This window comes from Chelonia mydas, chromosome 1 (assembly GCF_015237465.2).
Source record: "Chelonia mydas isolate rCheMyd1 chromosome 1, rCheMyd1.pri.v2, whole genome shotgun sequence".
In the NCBI taxonomy this organism is placed as follows: Eukaryota; Metazoa; Chordata; order Testudines; family Cheloniidae; genus Chelonia; species Chelonia mydas.
The window spans coordinates 210,343,341-210,364,498 of NC_057849.1; the positions used below are offsets into that span (position 1 = coordinate 210,343,341).

Genomic DNA, 21,158 nt, shown 5'->3' on the forward strand with positions numbered 1-21,158 from the left:
TACCCAGCTCATTATTGCACTATCTGAGTGTGACAGTTCTTGGGGTCTGTGAGTCACCTTCTATCCACTGCCTCCAGTGTGAGGGAGATTTGCTTGTGCTTAACTGGATGCCAGGTCTGTGCACTACACTATCACGCTCTTCTGGGCTATGCCAGCCCTTACTTTGCGTTGCAGGTTAACAATAAGTTTATTCCAGTCCTCAAGCTCCTTTGAAGCATTCCCCTATAGTGTCCAGTCCTTTATCCATTGAATGCTCACAGAAATACCAGATCTGCTGTCCCCAAGGGAAAATTGTACACACCAGCTTGAATGATTCAACTCAGGATCAGCACCTGGCTTAATACCGCAGCACTGAGATATACTTAGAGTGAAGAAAAGAATAAGTTTATTAGCAAAGATTCAAGACATAGTGAGTAAGGATAGTGGAAACAAAAGGTTACCATAAAACAAAACCACAACACGGTTTCTAGAGATTAAATTTAATCTAACAGGCTAACCTCCTGTCTAAAGAAGTCTTATCTCACCCACAGTCTTCTGCAGCATTTCTAGCTTAAACTGGTTGGGATCCTGTTTTCATGAATGTAAACACTCTGCCTACTTACTTCCTACATGCAGCATGACAGAGTGTCATCTTTGTTCCCCAAATATAGTCCAGCAAACCTTTTAAGTGTATCTCAAGATAAGGTTCTCTTCCTCCATTGTGTCCTTCATCTGCATTTTGCTTAGACAGGTGGTGGTGGGGGGGGGGCCCATTGTGAATGAGACAATGCTTAATTTATATTTCAACAGAGAGACATGTGAATAAATATTCCTAGCCTGACAGAAAACCCATTTGTCAACTCTGCTTTGATACAGTCTTTGAAACATTCTTTCAGTATGTATACATAGCTCCTTACATAGAAACTGTACATACATCTCACAATGATATCAATGACGAGTGTGACCCCAGCTTCAATTTGAGACCTCCCATGACATTCTTTTGGTGAACCAGAATGTACATACCAAAATCAGGACATTCCTTTAGCCCCGTTCTTGGGTCACACTGAGCACCTGGCCCGAGAACACAAGATGGGGAGGGGAAGGATGGTGAAGGGGTTAGGATATTAGCCTGCGACTTGGGAGATCTACTTCAAGTCCCTGCTCTGCCACAGACCTTGGCACTTAGGGCTAGATTCACAAAAGGACTTAGGTGCCTAAGTCACAGAAACCCTGCTCAGATGTCTCTCAGTTTTGCAGTAAAAGTTCCCTAGGTACTTGTGTTTCTGCTTCTCAGCATGTGCACAGCATGTGTGTGGGTGCCTGAGCCTCAGGACAATGCTCAGCCTGGGGGAAGATAGGTGTTGCTCTGCCTAACTCACTTGCCGGGCCTGGTAGGCCAGGTCTGAACGTGCTTACCGGATCAGGTGCTGCGGTGAGTTAGGCAGACTTCCCTCATAATCTTTAGCCTGATAGTTAGGGCCAGGGGTGAAAGTAAGGCGGTACGGGCCGCTATAGTGTACCAATAAAAAAGTGCCCCTGGAACTGGCCCATACAGCTGACTTTAAAGCCCTGCTGTGGCAGAGCTTTAACGTCGCTGCCCCTTTTGCGCCGCGTGTCAGCGGCCCTGCCGGGTCTCTAGCAGCAGGGCCGCCAATGGGGAAGTGCAAAAGGGGCAGCGACGTTAAAGCTCTGCAACGTCAAAGGACCCTCTTAAAGTCGTCGTCGTCCCTCCCTCTGGGCCACCGACGGGGGGGCGGAAAGGAGCAGCTGCCCCGAGGCCGGTGATTTAAAAGGGCCCGGGACTCCGGCCGCCACTGCCACTACCGCAGCAGTGGCCAGAGCCTACGGCCCTTTAAATCGCTGCTGGAGCCCCAGGTGGTGCGGGCCAGGCACTGCAGATATGCTGGCTAGGGGATGCTGCCCCCCCAGCCCCGCCCCTTCCACACAAGGCCTCACCCCTTCCAGGGGGTGGGGGGGCAGAGCCAGCCCCCATATCGGTAAGAGTTCCATTTTACTTTCGCCCCTGGTTAGGGCACTCACATGGGATGCAGGACACCCCTGGTTCAAGTTCCTCTTGCACCTGAGAGGGAGAAAGGGTTAAACAGTGACTTGCTACTCTTAGGGCAGTGGCCTAACCACTGGGCTATGGGACAGTCTGATATGGGAGTCCCTCAGTCTCTCCTGTTAAAGCTGTTTCACTTTGGATAATAAATAAGAGAGTCCTGGGAACAGGATCCTGGATCTCCCACTTCTGAAGGGAGTGTTCCCACCACCAGGTCACAGAATTATTCTCATGCTTGTTTGCTTGCTCTCTCTGGCCCCATGATTCTTTCATTTGTTATACACTCTCTGTAAGCAAGAAGAGGATATGTGTATGCCTGTGTGTTGTAAGGCAGGTACCTTCTTGTGAGCATGCTGTGTTCCTTTCACCCACCTATTCTCGGTCTTTCCTGAATCCACGTCTATTCAGTGAGTGTGTGTTGTGTATTTACTTCCCCTGTGTTTCCTGGCTGGTTCACATTCCCCAGCAGCCCCTTTTTCTTCATGGGAGTTGGTATTTGTGTGGATTTGGGTGTGGCATAGCTAGGGATGTAAAATGTTAACAGACCTTAACCATTAACCCCTGGCCGCACTGTGCTGGCCAAATCCCAGCCCTGGCTCCCACATCACGCTGGACCCCGAACCGCGTTGGCTGGATGTGTTGGCCAGACCCCGGCCCGAGCCCCGGCTATGCCAGCTGGGCCCCGTCCGCGCCAGTCTGGACTCCAACCGTGCTGGCGGCCCCCAGACCCAGCCTCCGCCTCGCTGGCCAGAGCAACCCCAATCCCTCTCCCTTTAATTGATTAACCGTTTAAAGAATAGAATTGTAATGGTTTAAATGGTTAACTTTTTAAACATTATTTACATCCCTAGTGTGGAGGTTTTTTCCCGTCTTCTTTCCCTACTGTTTACACTTCTGCAGAGTCCCTTAAACTGTGTGAGGAGGCTTCTGCATGTCCATGCACAAGGGGGGAGGGCAAGCAGGGTCACAGCCCCTGGCCCCCCCCCCCCCCAATAATTGTTGGGAGCACAGAACTACTCCAGCCCCGGGCTGGGTCTGCAGTGGCAGGGGGGTGGGTGAGCTGCTCCTCCCGGCCCTGGGGCTGTGGAGGGATAGGGAGGTGGGAGTCAGGGAAGAGCGAGCTCCTTCTGGGGTGCGGGGGAGGTAGGGTGAGCGAGCTCCTGCCAGTGGGGTGGCAGGGGACACAGAACATGATCCCCCAAAAGGGGTCAAAGTAAAGTGTCTGCACATGCCCCTGGTTATGCAGGTGTGTGGTGTGCTTTGCTGTGTTGCGTGTGTGTTTCCTCCTTTGCTTTCTCACCATTATTCACTTCCCTAGACTATTCTCTGCTTTGTTTGTGGGTGTTGTGCTCTCTGTGTGTATAGTGAATTTCCTTCCCTTTTATTTCCCTTGTGCTAAATGTGTGCGGTGGGTGCTGCTTTGGGTGTATTGCCTCCTCTACTGCAGTTATACATTTACCTGTGCTGTGTGTGAATGGTCCCAGTGAGTTTCTTTGCTGTGGTGAGTGTGCTGTGTGAATGTATGTGTTTGATGTGGGGTGTGCGTAGGTGAGTGTGGCGTATGAATGTGTGTATATTTTATGAGGTGTGTGGGTAATGTGCATATGGTTGATGTGGTGAGTGTGGTGTGTGAATGACTGCATGGCTGGTGTGGGGAATGTGTGTATGTCTGATGTGGTCAGTGTGGTGTGTGAGTGGGCGTATGTTTGATGTGGTGTGTTTATTTTTTATTTCCACTCACTCCCCACAGCCCTGCATCCTGCTCTGCTGGCAATGAAACCCCACTTCCCGTGGGAAAGGAGGCAGGTGCTGCTGCTCCAGGCTGCTGAATGGCAGCAAATCATGGAACCTTCTGTCACCTCCTCAGGGAGACAACAGGAGGGCAGGGGAGGCAGCAACACCAAATGGAAAAAAAACCTCTCTGAGGCGTGCTGGTCCCCAGAAGTCCTGTTGCACATCCTTACCCTCAGTCAAACAAACACCAGCTAGAGAAATAACCAGAGAGAAGAGTCAGAGAATAAATCTCCTCTCCATGCTGACCCTCTAAAATGGGTTTGTTGATGGAAGTGGGTTGAGGGCTTGCATGGTGGAGAGAGATGACACTTTCTGATTCTCCTCCAAACTGCCTTGGAAAATTCTCCAATCCAATCATTCACAATACCTCTCACCTGCCTGACCATTCCCTTTGTGGTCCTCTGGGCATATATACCTTTCTAGCCCAACTGGCAGCAGAAGATGGAGGGTATGGCTGAGGGGATCAATCCAGGAAGGCTTCTGGCAGCAGGGAAAAGGACTGCAAGGGGGAATGCACAAAGATTTGGTGGATGCCCTGGCAGCCGAGAGACAAGTTGCATGGGGACATTATGTGCTGTGATGACAGTGGGGAGAATGGAGATGAGGCAAGATCTCCTGTGTACTAAAGGTGGGAAACACAGCCCTGCTAGTGAGGAACTGATCTGCATGCCCTTGCCCCAGTCACATGTTACAAAAGTTACACCTCTGTCAGGTCACAGAGATCCGTCTTCATTACCTTAGTCGTCACTGAGACTGGCTCTTGTCCCATGGAGCCAAGCAATGTCAGAGGAGAACGGGGGGAGGAGGGGTAAAGGAGTGCTCTAGCTGTGGGAAGGCAGGTTGAATATAAGAGGAGGGTATTGGCAGTAGATCAAGGAGGGTAGTATGGGAGCACTTATTTAGGGGAGTAGGCAGGATTTATCACCATGAGGTAATTGGGCTACAGGGGGACTGCCAGTACAGAACTGGGCAAGTTTTCCAACTTCAGAAAAGTAATTTAAGTTTAGAATGCTTGTCCAGTGGATTGTGGAGGGCTTATGGCAGAAAGGGAAGGTAGGCCAAGCTAGTAATTGCTGGATACAATAGCCCAAAGCCCTTCAGCTTCTCTGGTTGTAGTAATACATCCATCTCCAGATTAGGGATGCCTGTACCTTGGATGGTTATTTATACCCAGGCAATTTAGGAAATTAATAGGCAGCAGGTTTAAACCAAACAAAAGGAAGAAGTTCTTCACACAAGGCACAGTCAACCTGTGGCACTCATTGCCAGGGGATGTTGTGAAGGTCAAAACAAAGGGTTCAAAAAAGAACTAGATAAGTTCATGGAGGATAGGTCCATCAATGGCTATTAACCAGGATGGGCAGGGATGCAACATCCTGCTCTGAGTGTCCCTAGTCTCTGTTTGCCAATAGCTAGGAGTGGATGACAGGGGATGGATCACTTGACGATTGCCTGTTCCGTTCATTCCCTCTGAAGCACCTGGCATTGGCCACTGTTGGAAGACAGGATACTGGGCTAGATGGACCATTGGTCTGACCAAGTATGGCTGTTCTTATGTTCTTATGTGTAAAGTGCTACAAAATCAGAATGCTCCACTCATTCACATACACTGGTGGTAGCATTTTTACACCCACTTTGCACAGCTGTAAATAACCATCCAAGGTGCAATGGTGGGGAGAGAACCAGGCTCCTATGCTCCAGAGGTCATTCACCTGGAAATCGCCAGTTCTGCAAAACTTAAATGAATTTATTCTCGTAAGTATGTCTGAGTGCTTCCAGGAGCTTTGAAATTCCTGGGACAAGCGTATTGCGGAGTTAAAAAGTCATGAGTCAGGCCTGCAAGAAATCATAAGATTGTCTTAATAAACATGAGATTTAAAAAAAATAATAAATATTTGCCTTCTGGTTTCAGAGCCTTATAAGGTGCATTCACTTCATATTTTCAAGCTTTTCTTTGAAGTCATGAGGGCTAGAAACTTACCTTTTTCAGTGAAATCTGCAGCTCTTATGAAATAACAGGACTCCATACACTTTAAGGAAAACATCAAATATCATGAGACTTGGGATAAAATCACAAGAGTTGGCAACACAAAGAAAGATGCTGCAATCCCATGATCCCTCACACTCACTCATGCTTTACTGGTGTCAGTCCTGCAGGTGTCTCCCCATCAGAGAGAAGACCCATCCTAGTTTGTGATTTATCCAGGGAGGAAGGACTATTACAGTCCCACCACAACCTGAATGCATGGGAGATTTACACCGGATGCACCCTTTCAGGAGTCAGAACCTTTTCTTTTTCTCAGTACACAAAATGTGTAATTTTCTTTTTTTTTAAATTGTATTTAAACTAAAATGCTGTCAATTTCCTTAACATAGTTGAGAAGCTGCTGTGTTGACCGGATTCTATTCACGGTGGGACCAGGTGGGGAGGTAGCAGCTATCAGCCCTGACACAATTTTAATTTCCCTTGGCTCCATGTTGGCCTTTCCCCGCTAGTCCACCTCTTTGTCTGTTTGAAATGAAGCATTGACCCCATGAGAAAAGGGTCCCAGGTGCAGATATATGAGCCAAAGCAGCTTGTTAATTATCCAACCTCTTTTAACCAGAAGGGTCCTCAGCTTCCTTTGGGTCTCTCTCTCTCCAAGCCAATTTCAATAAATCTATGATATGGTAGACAAGTGTTCCCAAAGTCCAGTATCCATGCACAGGATGAGATTGGACATATTTATGAAGTAAATCAGGTTTCTCAAATGTGTCCATTTTGCATCTTTCTTTCTTGATACATCTATGCTATGGCCGTGACCAGATTTCACTAATGCAAAGAGAAAGTGGGACAGGGACAGACACACAAACATCACCGATACATGGTTACGTTGCGAAAAAGATGCTGTGTGTACCACAACACCTCTCCCCCTTTTCTGTTTTAACCGTGTCAGAGGAGTGTGTTGCACACTGGTTAGAAAAATACAGGTGTGCTTGTAGACAAAATGTGGGGTCATAACAACAGCTTTGCCCGTGAACCCAGTTACTACACAGTTCAGAACTGCACAGATAGCTCAGGGGTTTGAGCATTAGCCTGCTAAACCCAGGGTTGTGAGTTCAATCCTGGAGGGGGCCATTTAGGGATCTGGGGGAAAAAATGGGGATTGGCCCTGCTTTGAGCAGGGGGTTAGGCTAGATAACCTCCTGAGGTCCCTTCCAACCCTGATAGTCTATGAGTCCAGCTAACTGAGTCAGCAAGACCTAACTCTATTTTAACTGTCCCTGAACCTACTGCAGCTGTTCTCTGTCCAGAGTCATGATCAAATCCCATTTATACCACAAGATGGAACTGTGTTTTAATCATAATAGGGGACACTAGCATAACAACCATTGTGTTCCAGATGGGCCCTTTGTTTACATTATGGAGGAAGAAGAATTGTTTCCAGTCTCAAAAGACATCATGACAAAAAGTAAAAGCTAAACCTTGGTCTATGTTTCCACTCTGAAAATGACATAAAATTGGCCCCTTCTTACACAGCAGCCCAGCTGCCTGTGTGTATATCACAGCTGCAGACCTTAGTGACCAGAATAAGTTTTTATTCTCTTCCCGTTGGCCCTGTAGAGTCAGCACAGCTCAGAGGCACGGCTCTGATCCTCAAAGGTATTTAGGTGCCTAATTCCTATTGAAATAATGGGAGTTAGGCACCTACATACCTCTGAGGATCTGTGGCCAAGAGCCTATTCCTTCCTGTGCATCACCAACACAATTGTTTACTAAGTTCCTATCAGTTATATCTGTGCAAACCCACTGCTGATTGTGGAGATGCACAGGTGTCACCAAGACCCTAATTTGGCAGGGAGAATCTTTATTAGTGGTGATGTTCAAAATGGAAACAGTCCAGTTTCATTCTCAGATCCCAGGCTGAGTCAGGGCCAGCAGTTAAAACATAACCTTTTTACTTGTGAACTCATTGAATCATAGAAAATTAGGATTGAAAGAGACCTCAGGAGGTCATCTAGTCCAATCCCCTGCTCAAAGCAGGACCAATCCCCAACTAAATCATCCCAGCCAGGGCTTTGTCAAGCCGGGACTTAAAAACCTCTAAGGATGGAGATTCCACCACCTCCCTAGGTAACCCATTCCAGTGTTTCACCACCCTCCACTGAGCAGGTTTGATGCAGTTATTGAGTGATAATGAACAAGGAGCCCCACAGTCCCAACCTTCCATTGTACCTCCTTCCTTCCTGGCTCACCACTACTCCATACACTTGGCAGGCAGGGAAGAAGAGAGGCCCTAGCTACCACCACTGCAGGTCCGTATTTGCATGGCAAGGCAAAGAGTGGGCCCTAGCCCACCATGGTCTCTACCATTCTTTGGGAAGGCTGAAGCCTCTGCCCCAGCCTACCACAAATCCCAGTCTGTGGTGTATTTGCAGAGAGCTCCCCTGCTCACTGTTGCTTGATTTGCTTACTACACTTCAAGTAGTAGGGAATGGCCGAGCACATACCACTCTACAAAGTCCTCACACACTGCTTAGTCCTTAATGAGTCATAGTTATGCCATAGTGAACAGCTAGGTGGGGAGACAGATATAAATATGATGATCTATGTATCATCCAGGGGGGATGGGATACACTCACTGTCCTCTCTCTCTCACACACACACAACACGTGAAGGGAACTCTGGTATGTTATGAAAGGGAAGTAATGATTTATTACTCTGGTATATCCTGTCCAGTGGGAGGCAGTGCCATTTTCAGTGACAAACAAAAGTACTACAGCCAACTGCATTTAATATTCAGCCCAGAGCAAGCCTGATTTTCAAATGTGTCTTTATTGATCGGTTGACTTAGCCCATACAATATGAACTTTATTTTACAAGAACCTGCAGCTGGTTAGAGTAACTGACACAGAAAAAAAATATTGTCATTGCCTTTTACAATATTAGACTATAGCGAAAACAGAGGTAAATGCCACAATCCAGTTAAAATAACCTAAACAAACTAACCCCAACATAAAACCCCACATGTAACAAATGGCCAGAATTATTCCCACAAACATCACGGTGCGAGGGGGAGGTATGGACACCAAATCAAACACCCCAGGTTGCAGCTGTCTCCCCCTGGGCATGCACGAGCAAGAGCATGCGAGAGAACACACGTGTAGAGGTAAGTGTGTGAGCAAGCACAAGACTGGGGGAGAGAAGTGCAATGGCCGCCGCTGCCCCCAGCATGCCTTCACCCAAAGGGATTTTTCTAACCTTCAGAACATTCAGAGCTTGTGAAATGAAAGGCCAACATGGATTTCCAACCAAAGGATAAGGAAATACCCCAATAAACAGAGAGGAGTGGAGGGAAGAGGGCTGGGGGAGAATTATGTCATGACATCCTAGGCAATACCCAAGTGATCTCTAATGGTATTTTGAGTGTGCGATCATCCCAGGAGGACTATCCCATGAGGTGTGCGAGGGAAGAGCAAACCTGAATTCAGGATGCAAGTAGGGAATGCTTATCTATATGTTTCTCCTCTTGTTCCCCTTTCTAAAGTAATGTGTCTCAGTCCTCACTGCAGTACCTCCTGCCAATGCCCCTCAATCCTGTCCTGCAGCCCACCCTGCTTTTCCAGTCCAGGGCTTCCCACACCGCTCTGCCAATGTCCCTCAATCCTGATCTACAACATGCTCTTTCTATTCCTATCCATTTTAGTGGAACAACAGTTCAAAAAGTTAGAGAAATCTTAGGACAAATTTCACACACATCACCAGAGGTTAGCTGCTTGTTTATTTTTCTGCTCCAGTGAAGTGCTAACCCAGATTTTTCAGCCCCCATTGTCACCTCCCCAGGAAAATATAGGGAGTTGGGGTAGAATCATCATACGAAAAGAGAGTGCTTATCAAAGGAGACTGATAGCTCAATGGTTTGAGCATTGGCCTGCTAAACCCAGGGTTATGAGTTCAATCCTGGAGGGGGCCATTTAGGGATTTGGGGAAAAAAATGGGGGATTGGTCCTGCTTTGAGCAGGGGGTTGGACTAGATGACCTCATGAGGTCCCTTCCAACCCTGATATTCTATGTCTCCCGCACTTCATCTGGGGTCTGTCTGTTCTTCCCCTCCTTCTGGTCTTCTCCCCACCTCTAGGTCCCTCCCTCCAACCCCCATCAATGGAAGAATGTTTACAGTAATTAAATTCAATTATTTTATTATTGCTCAAATTCCAACATAAAGCTTCCCCAAAATTCAACTCCCTCCCGAACCCCCAATTTGACTAATGGCAGTTCTAGGAACATCCACTGTTTGTGCAACTCAGAAGGCACTGCTTTGGCCTCACAGCTTAAGTCCTGCATGGGATGAGATCTCTCGGTACTTTTGTAAGGACAACACTGGCTCAGAAAAAAATACATGTATCTAAAGTATCTGTCCTTATGTTGTTCAGACTACACCTCTCCCCCCCCCCCCGCCCGCCAATAATTACCACTGTTTGGCCACAGTATGGTAGAATTGCCCAACAACAGGAACCCAGGTTAGAATGTGTGCAGGGCCATGAAATACTCTGCTCTTAAAGGGCATGCAAGATCTATAAATGAGACATGGAGGGGAAGACTAAATTCAAAGGGTTTATGTACCAGGCTGGGCTGCAACAGAAGGGGCAGAAGGAGTTGGTCTCAACATGTTTGGTCGAGCACTTGAATGCAGTTTAAAATAAATTAAAAAATCTCACCTCCCTTATCTCAGCCTGGGTAATTCCCAACCCTTGGTGAAGGAAAGGTTAACGGAGAAGTAGGGGAACTATTTGTGGGCACCAACTAAAATGAGGATGCCCGGCATAGGGACTTCATATGGGCACGCAGAGCACCAAAGCACATGGCACACTTGAATGCCCATGCTAGATGGTGAAGATAAGCATGAGAGGGACAGTACAGTATACTCACTCCCACATCCAGAGAACGTGCACACACATTACTGCCACCCAGCAATCCTTCCCTCCCTCCCCAACTACTACCTGGAAGGTGTGAGAGTCTGGCTTGCTTACCAAGGCCCTGTTACTCGCTAACAGAATTCCCACACCTGGCAGGGGGCAGAACGCTACAAGGGGAACCTCCCAGTCATACAGCTCAGAACCTTCTGTCAGCCAGTCAGATCACTCCATCAAGCCATGTCTCCCCCCTCTTCCCCCCACCCCGCTGTAAAAGTAACAATAACAGTAATAATAATAATAATCAAATGTGTGAAAATGATGGCATTGTATATGTGGTTCTTTTCCAGTTCTCTCCCTCCTCAATCTTCCTCCTCTCCGATGTGGATTTCCCCCTCCCCCCACCATTCCTGTCAGTCCATTATGCCTGTGCGCCCGGAGACCAGTGCTCACTTGCCGTAGACACTCTCATCGCTGTAGGCCACATAGAGAAAATAGTCCTCCTCGTGGTTATCCTGGGAGTGGGAGGGGAGAAAGGAAGAAAGGATGAGACACACTCACTATCTGGGAACGTCCCCAACCAGGGTCCATTGTAACAGCAAAAGGAAAGAGCATTTCTCTGTCACTGTCTCTCTCTCTCCACCCCGGGCCTTATTTCCTTCCTCCACAGAGAACCCTGGACGTGCCTGAGTACAGAACAGTAAGGTTTCTTTGTGGATGTTTCTGGTCCATACAAAGAAATGGTTTTGCCCCAGATGCTTGTGAAATAATAGAAATGGATCCTTCCATTTGCATGCCATTGAGAGGTTGTGGGAAGGGAGCTGGAGGAATGTGGCACTAAATCTACACTGGAAAACAAAACAAAACAAACCCCGCAGCAGAGAGCCTCAGAGTCTGGGCTAACTGACTCAGCGTTGCGGGGCTTGTGCTCCGGGGCTAAAAATAGCAGAGTAGCCTCGGTGTCTTTATCTTCTATCACCTTCATTAAAAAAAAAAAAAAAATCCCTCCAGGGTTACTGATGGATGATGATTGTACTCAGGGCAGTCTGAGGAAGCCCTTTTAAAAAATGCCATATTACAGCGGAGGGAAGATGGAGGAGATTCTCCTGCTTTTGATGGAGTCACCCCATCTCAGAAAGCTGTAAAGCAGCCCGGCCAGAGACAATGTTCCTTGGGCTCATAAAAGTTTCTCCAAAGGGCAAATTATTGGCCTCTAGAATGGACCAGATGGCACCAATTATCAGGTGTTCTCAAAAAGTGATTACTGGAAGGTGATCCTCAGACTCCCTATGCGGTCTTCATATACAGATTTGAAATTACACATGCTGGTCCCTGCAGTGTGCTGTCAAACTCAGTGTATTTTTCAGCATATGCACTTATTATGTTTGTTTGCCCACTGGTGTGGTTCCTCTTCCTGGCTAAGAGAAAATGTCTTTGCTTAAACAGGAAAGCAAATGAATAGGTTCTCCAGTCAGTCATCTACTCATCTGAGCTATGAACCATCACACCTTCTGGGAAACAGGACTTAGCACAGGCAAAAGACAAATGTATGTGGGTAGCCTTATTAAAATGTTGGCAGCACATCACTGAATAGAACAGGGGAGGCCTGACTCCCCGTCCTGTGCTCTAATCACTAGACCAACATTTCCTCCCAGGATCTGTCTTGGAAGGAATGGGATTGTAACACAAAAATGTGGACCTGCCGGGAATCTCTGACTCCTAATCTAACACCCTTACATTACCAAAGGAAAATAAATTAAGCAAGCACTAAATTAATTATTAAAATTCCTGTTTCCTCTGCCAAATTCCCCACGCCCTTTGGTCTAACCACAGAATGCACCATTCCAAAGAGGGCTGGTGGAATTCAAGCAAGAGTGGAGAGTTCCATTCAAGGGGGAGCTAATGTCCAGTAGGAATCATCAGTCATGCAGTGCTTAGCTCTACAGAGTGAGGAGTTCCCATATGTACCATTATTTTAGGGTATGAGTTGTTCAGGCCACTATAGCGATAGAACAAGGAGATGGGCTGGGCTTACCTCATACAGCTGACCCATGGTAGCACTGGTGGGAGGGATGGTGTTATTGACAAAGAAGAATAGGGCATCCTCTGGCCTCAAGTGGATCCGCTTTCGAATTAAGAAGTAGAACTGGCCAACTGAAGAGGGACAGGAAGGGAAACAGTGGAGGATGGAACGTGATTGATACAGGGATCAGAGAGTGAAAGTCAAGAGAATGCTTGATACACACAAACTTCTGCAAATGCAACCGGACATTGACTTGTATATCTCCTGCTCTTCTGGCCCTAAACCCCAGCTCTATCAGCTACCCGCAATGCTGCCCTGCAGCCCTTTGCTATTCTAGTCCTGTGCCCCTCAGTCCGGTCCCACAAGCCCCCCTGCTATTCCAGTCCCAGACATCTCTTAAGATAACATGATCACACAAAACTGTGGTGGGATTGTGTGGAGACCTGCAGTATATCTGCAGAGGAGAAAGGGCAATTTTTTAGCCAGTTGCACTTCTGAGGCGCCCAACACCTTTTTGCCCTGAAATGTGCCCCTCCCTCCCCACAGTCTGCTCAACACCTTTGGAAGAAGAAACCCTAAACAATGATATAGTATTAACAAGAATGAGAAGTTCATGCTAGAGATTGGCCCTCCAATGCAAAGTTCAGATCTTCACCTGAACTTTCTCAAAGTTCACTGTCATTTGAGTTTGGGATTTTCGTTCAACCTGTTAAAGACACAAAGGTCTGAAATGAAATTTGGATCCAGGCTGGAACTCTGACCCTCCCCACCAAAATACAAATGCATTGGGACCTGGGATTTGATTTGGGGCTCAGGTCACTCTCAGTTTCACTGTAAGAAGAGACCACAAGTGTTATGTACAGACTAGGGAAAAATGGGCAATGCAGGAAAGAAAACAGGAACTTCAGGGTCACTACCTACCACCAGTCCAATGTCCCGTCACCTGACTACCAGAGCTGGCCAATGTCCTGACTAGACCAGTATCTCATTTTCCACCATACTGATTCAGACCACTGGACACTCTCGTCCCATATCCAGACTCTGACAGCACCTTCACTTCATTCTAGCATGAAATATTTTAGTAAAGGGAGACACGAGGATTTCTAACCACCATATGATCAACTGACACTTTAAATCCTGAAGCTTGAAGGCCCTTGAAAATTTTACTTTAGTGATTGTCACTGCAGATGCTATTCTCATTCATAAAACACACTCTATCCTCACTAAGTATTTGTCTGAACCGTATTCCATGGGAACGAGTTCTGCAGTTAATTATATACTACAGGAAAAATGTATTTCCTTTAATTAATTTATAAATGTTTCCTTTGTTCATGTCCCCAGATAGAATCAGACTTAATCATACAGTGACAAACTCACGGCCATTTGGAAATGGAGCTTCACGACTGTCACTGCGCTACATACCATGGCCACTCAGAATTTCATGGTGGGAGTATATAGCGAATTCACATCCTCCTGCTCCAAAGACGTAGGCCCTAACCACTTGAGCTAAAGGAGAATGGCCACTGGCTATTAGCTGTATTGAGGGCTATGATACACAGCTAAATCATTCTCATTATAATAAAAGGCAGTGGTCACACAGCGTTTACACAGTGTAATAAAGCCATTCATCAGAAGAGCTCAAAGTACTTTACAAACACTAATTAAGCTCCACAATCCCCCGTGTGAGATAGATTTGTGCAATAAGTACAGATGGGAAATTACGTTCCAGAGAGGTTAAGTGGCTTGTCCAAGGTCACATGGCAAGTCCACAGCAGAACTGAGACTAGAATCCAAGAGTCCTTATTCCTAGTTCCCTGATTCCAACCACTGGTTGGACTTATTCCTAGTTCCCTGGTTCCAACCAGTGTCTACACTGCCTACTTGGGTCTCCCCATCCTCCCATCAAAGCATATTCTCATTATGATGATATCAGTGCAAAGAATTCCTGGGAACTTCCTCACTGGAATGCAGGAAGAAAGGAGGCAGGGTTTGTTACCTGTGAGGTCAGAAGGCACAAGGTACTTCCTCTTGTCCAGGTCAGGTACTCTTGCTTTGGGTGCCTTCTCCACAATAACCTGGAGAGGGAGAAACAGGACATGAGAATCACCGAAGAGAGCAGACCAAAAAGTATTACTGGAAAAATAAGTGGTCCCTTAAGAGAGACGGTTCTTACAGGCCCATGGAAATTCTCTCAAACTCTGCTGGGGACCAACACTCAAAAAGCCAGGGAGCTGCAGGACAGTATTGAGGGGCAGTGGCAGAGCTGTGTGGGGAGCTCAGGACCGGAATAGTAAGTGTCACAGAGTAAAGCAGAGGAGGGAGGAACAGTTGCAAGGTTGGATCACAGGAACTGCAAAATCAGATCAGACTAATGGTCCAAATAGTTCCGTATCTTGCCTCCAACAGTAGCCATTATCACATGCTTCAGAGAAAAGCACAAGAAACCCCATAACAGAATAGCCAGCCCCCACAGGAAATTTCTTAGTAACCCCAATTACTAAGTGGTTAGTTTATATATATAGCGAACATGAAGGTTTACATTCCTTATAATTATTTTATCTGACCTGATGTAACTGTGGATGTTCTAATTATCCACATAAATGTCCAAACCACTTTTTAAATCCTACTAAGCTCTTGGCCATCATAATATTTTGTGGCAATGAGTTCCATAGGCTAATTACCTGTATATGTTGCGTAAAAGAATATAAAGAGAAGTAGACAAAGTCAAACAGACAAAGAGGTCCAGAACGATGGAAGCAATACTTACAGGTACAACTGGACAAATATTTAACCCCAAAATCAACTAGTACTCAAAACAGTAGAGAGAGATGTGGTGGTTTGAGCAGCTTCCATGAAAACTTAACGTTCCATTTGAAATTTTTTGCTGAGCCCGGGAAGCTATTCAAAAGTTAGACAGAAATTTCCCTGGCACTATCTGATTTCTCTGGAGAAACATGGAGGCAAGCAATTTCATTTTTTACTTTGAGCATGACTAGTAGAGATTGATAGGCCATTTAACTTCAAGATGCAACCATTCACCCAACGCCATCTGGACTCATTTTCTTAGAATGAGAGATGGAATTTTCTGTGCTTTTCTTGCAAGTCAGAGCAAGAAAAACCTAGGCCCAAATTTTCAAAAATGGCATCTATTTTTGAGTACCCAATGTGAAACACCTACAGCCTGATTTGCCGAGGTGCTAAGCTCTCACAGCTCCAGCTGACATCAGTGGGAGTTATAGATCCCCAGCAGCTCTGAACAAAAATCCAGCTGACACACACATAATGTTGGTACATGAAATCACAGGCTGTTTTTCAAAATGTGGGTCCTAGCATCTCTGTAAGTTTGGAGACTTGCCTCCCCCAAGATAATGCACATGTGTGTGGCGAGTGGGATGTCTTTGTGGGTTTGGGTTAGCTTGGGGGGGAGTGTATAAAGGATGTTGTAAATGTGTTGATGTGAGGAGGATGTTGTGAATGGGGGATAGTTTGGGGGTCTTGTGTTGTGTATTCAGCATGTGAAGAATGATGGTTTAGCATTCCATCTCCTTAACCACTTGTCCCCCTCGTGGTGTTGCTGGATGTAACTCTGTAGTGTGTGTCTGGGGTGGGGGGAGAGTTGCGGGGGGAAGACTAAAGGAGTGAATGACTGTGGGGCTAGGGTTGCACTTTTCCTTCTTCCCTCCAATTTCCCAAGGCACTGACAAAGAGAACCTTGTGAAAGCAGCAATGAGATCACCTTCTTGATAGGAGGGTGAATCCCAGCATGATTTTTACCTTGATGGGGAAGAAAGGAGAGGTCACAAGAAGTGTGGGGCTTGGGAGGAAGAAAGGATGGTACTGGGATTACTAAAACCTGGAAAGTGTTGAGGTCCAATAGAGTTTTAACAGAGACTACAATTTACAAGGAGATAGGAATGGGATGGGGATGTTTGGTTGATTGAATAGCTGTTGAAGCCAATTTGTCTAAATAATAAATTTCCCAGGTGTCCATTCTCAGGGACCTGAAACCTTCACAAAATAGCCATACTCCATTCAAACTGTTCCTGGAACTTTATCTCCACCCCTCACCCTCAGCTGTGATTCTGATCCCAAAGGTTTGACAATCTGTCTGCAGAAAGATGGAGAGACACCTGGTAAAGGAAAAACCAAAGGGCAAATGCAGATTATCTTCTGATTGTCACTGAGTGGTGGTTGCTGTAGCGTGGGAAGGTGCCAATATGCTTGTCTCAGCTAAAATGCTTAGATGTACTGGGTGCACTGCAGAGTAAACAGCTGAAGGGACACCATCATCAGGGATCTAGCTGTCAGGAAAGGCAGACACAGAAATGATTCAAAGAAGCTTGCCTCGTGTCTTCAGTTATTGCCTACACAGCTCTGTCAATGATTTTGAGGATGGTATTTTCCACTGTGGCCAGATGGACTTCCTCCTGCTGTTCCAGTCCTGGAACTCTGCACACAGAGTTTCTCCTTCAGTTCACCGTAACCCGCAGCATACCTTGCTATTTTAGTCCTGGCCTCCCCCCACAGATCAACCAATGCATCTCGAGCCTGACCTGCCTCACCCCTTGCTATTTCTGTTCCAGCCCCCACATAGCTCTTGCAGTACTTATCCATCATTACCCACAGCACAACCTGCTACACTAGTCCTCTGACTCCACCACAGATCCTGACCTCACTCTTGACCTGTGGCACCCTGTATTATCCCAGGCCTAAGGCTCTGCACCTCATTCCTGACTAGCAACAACCCCCACCTACTACTCCAGTCCTGTGATCCATATACACCTCTGCCACTGCACTACCTCGATTCTGACTTGCATAAACTCTTGCAAGTCCAATCATGGGGCTTCGCCTAAGGAATAAAATGGTGCTGAATTGCAGCAAAAATGTGTGGCAAGATTTTTCTTTCCTCTTGAGTCCACGGGGGATTCTAGACTATTTTGGAAGATCGCCCCTGAATGCTAAATCTAGGACAGACATCTCCAGTGGGGATGGAAAGAAAGAAGATTTTGAAAATATTTAATAAAAAGGGACCGCAGAAACGTAATGAGTTTAGTCCATTTCCCTTTCTTAATTATTTTCATAAAGACAGAAGTTTTCCATAAGCACTCCAAAGGGACTTCAGGACGAGGAAGCACAGCTTGGCTGGGAGAACATGACCTTGTTTTCTATGTGATGTTTTTTTCCACAAAGAGATTAAATGAGAGGTCAAAAGATTGAGTGGGTGTTATCAATCTTCTCTTATATGCAAGGACAAGAACAGAGTAAGATTGTATTGAAAAGACAGACCAAAAGAAAATAAAACAAATAAAATGAAAGGAAGATCTCTGATGACATCATACAGGCCCTCCAGTTTTCCATGAAGGTTATATGATTAACTCACATATTGATTTCCACCATTTTTGCAAATAAAATGGTTAACTTCCCTCCCCGCCCTGCAACAACATACACACAGACTATCATAAAAAAAGATGAGCAGCATTTTTCCCTGCTAAATCGCTGCAGATCATGGATGGAAGAGGACAGAGAGATATACCCTATCACCTATTTACATATCAAATCAAATAGTATTGTTCTTGGTATATAACAATATAATAAATAGATACAGGTATATAAACACAGATCAGGAAATAGCAGATTTCAAGCAGATCAGGACACAAAAAATACCAACAACAACAAACCCAAATCCTCTTCCCCACCCCTCCCCCTTTAAATAAATAAACCACAGAACATTTGATAAAACCAAGGCCACACAAATTGTCTGCAAAACATAATCAGCACTGCAAGCCAAGCCCAGGGGGCAGCAATCAGTACACTACACGACGATAAAATTATATATTCCACTCACAGGGACCCTGTCTGGATATTTCTTTCTGATTTTCTCCCCTTCTTTTTTTCTGTATTCAAAAGGATGATCTTCTTTGTATTGGAACTTCATGTTGTTGGTCTTTTTTGGTGTCTCAAGTTTCCCCTTTTGATGCTGTTGTTTCTAATTATAAAATATATTTGTATGTATTTAAGGTGTCTTCCAAAGCCCTTGATATCAGAGATAGTGGTTCACAGCAAATTCTGAAGCGGTTTGAGGTTCTTCGGCGCTGCTCTAAATTCTCCTTGTGGCAGTTTCCCAGGCTGCAGAGACACAGCTGCTCATGAAATGCAAACAACGATGTAGCAAATTGGGCATTGTGATGTCACGGGGAGAAGCTTCCATCATTCTAGGCAGCACCATCTCACCTGTAGAATAGGGAGGAGAGACTGCACCTTAATTAAATCGTATTCGCACACGGCTGTTAATGAAATACACGACGAGATACCTGGAAATATGTAGTTATCACCCGTCATTGCATCTCTGAAGATACGGCCTTTCAAACCCTTTCAAGTATACTTTAAGAATTAGTCCTCCCCCCTTGCTCTGTGTCCTATGGCTTGATCCACACGCTACTGCTACAAACAGGCTTCAGGGCTAAACCACTCCGTGTGCAAGGGGAGGACCATGGGCTGCAACACAAAATAACACGCAGCCAGCCAGAAACAGAGTCTCCGTCTTTGCAGCCTCTCCGCGGCCTGCCGGCATTTCTAAGCCATTAACAGGAACATTGGGGAAGGCAGCGAGGGGCAGAGCAGGGGGCCCAGATCGTCAGCGGGGGAAACATGGGGGGGGACCAAGAGGGACTGTTCTGGTCTGCTCGGTCTACGCAGGGTTTTCGCCCTTCCCCGACGCGGGGCCGTCTCCCCGGCGCGTCTCTCCGTTTTGGGGATGCGGCCCTGTGTGTTTGCGTCTGTTGCCCATGGCGCAGAGCCCGCTGAGCAGAGCGCAACACAGGGCGGCGGAGCGAGAGCGGGCCGCACGCGCGTGTCACCGGCTCGCGGCGGGGCCCTGGTGTCATCCCGCTCCCGGCCGCGCCTGGCTCAGGGCTGCAGGCTCGCGCCTCCGCGAGACCCCGCTCACTGCACCACCCTGGGCCGCGGCCGCCCCTCCCCCAGCGCCGCCGAGAGGCTGCTGGGGGAGAGAGCTCGTGATCTGGATGAGTCACACACCTGCAACTCCGCCATCGCCGCCTCTGCCGGCAGAGCGGGAGAAGGGAAACAGGCGGCCCGCCCTGCGCTGTGGCCCGGCGGGAGCGGGGACGGTGCAAAGGCGCTGGCAGCCTCGCACTTGCGTCCCCCGCCCCGCATCAGTCAGGGACTTCTTAGAGCAAACCACTTGGCACGGGAGGCAAAATATGAGCTTTAAAGTGAAGCTTAATGCTGCCTCCGTTGGTGCGGGGGGAGGATATTTTCAGAAATAAAAGTGCCATCTTAGGTTTGTTTGCATTCATGGGATTCACAGAATATCAGAGCTGGAAGGGACCTCAGGAGGTCATCTAGTCCAACCCCCTGCTCAAAGCAGGACAAACCCTCAATTTTTGCCCCAGATCGCTAAATGGTCCCCTCAATGATTGAGCTCACAACCTTGGGTTTAGCAGGCCAATGCTCAAACCACTGAGCTATCTCTCTCCCCCTAAATCCATAATTCAGAAGTGTTTGGACAACTAGCAGTCCTTTATGACAACATTTCTCAATCCAGAAAGTCTCCCATATTTTTGAACAAATTACTAATCTGACAATTTGTACTAGAAAGAGTCAGCTGTGTTACTAGAGGACAGAGCACTTAACTGTGGCTAAGGACACCTGGGATGTGGTCCTGGTTTTGCCACTAGCCTGTGTGGCCTTGGACAAGTAATTTCACCTCCCTGTTCCTCAGTTTCGCTATCTGTAAAATGGGGACCATACTGATCTCCTTGGTAAAGTGCTTTGAGAGCTGATGAATAGCACTGGGTAAGACTCATGTATTATTACTTTTCACTGTTCCTTATTCAGTATTTGTTGTTCATTCACGTTTAAAATAGTTCAGTCATCCAGTTAGGGTGCAGAAAGTGTACAACCAATTCAGGTGACCTGCTAAACAACAGACATTGCAAATAGTTTAAGTGAACAGTTTGTAAACAAGCTATAGACTGGCCATTATTCAGCCAAGGGATGCAGCGGACACTTGTAAACAACAAAGACATTCCAAGGAAATCAGTATCAGTTCACAAGCCAGTTACTAACCAAGAGGCTCTCTTAATGAATGGGTCAGCCAGCTCCAATCAGTAAATATATATCAGGTTTTCAAAATTATTGCAAAAATGGATCAGCACATGCACAAATTCTACTTGCTTACCTAGTGCCATCCAGTGATGTATTATTTGTCTATCAAAATGTATTCATCCATTAAATTTAAGAATTTAGGAACGGCCATACTGGGTCAGACCAATGGTCCATCTAGCCCAGTATCCTGTCTTCCGACAGTGGCCAATGCCAGGTGCTTCAGAGGGAATGCATAGAACAGTTAATTATCAATTGATCCATCCATCTAGGACGTTAAGG

General features: G+C 46.6%; 1 protein-coding gene across 3 annotated transcripts; it reads right to left on the bottom strand.

Annotated features, from left to right (window-relative positions):
- Window positions 1-8,632: 8,632 nt before the first annotated feature.
- Window positions 8,633-19,955, bottom strand: LOC102944349 (gamma-aminobutyric acid receptor-associated protein-like 1). Of its 3 annotated transcripts, none has more exons than XM_037912249.2 (5): window positions 19,788-19,955; window positions 18,598-18,983; window positions 14,749-14,827; window positions 12,765-12,883; window positions 8,633-11,244 (listed from the first exon to the last, which is right to left on the bottom strand). In XM_037912249.2, exons 2-5 carry the CDS (start codon window positions 18,685-18,687, stop codon window positions 11,179-11,181), a joined length of 354 nt encoding a protein of 117 aa, XP_037768177.1. In that variant the 5' UTR covers window positions 18,688-18,983; window positions 19,788-19,955; the 3' UTR covers window positions 8,633-11,178. The 3 variants fall into 3 exon arrangements, with proteins under 3 accessions (XP_037768177.1, XP_007072383.1, XP_043406491.1); XM_007072321.4 differs by lacking the exon at window positions 19,788-19,955 and adding an exon at window positions 19,064-19,743; XM_043550556.1 differs by lacking the exon at window positions 19,788-19,955 and adding an exon at window positions 19,610-19,711.
- Window positions 19,956-21,158: the final 1,203 nt, after the last annotated feature.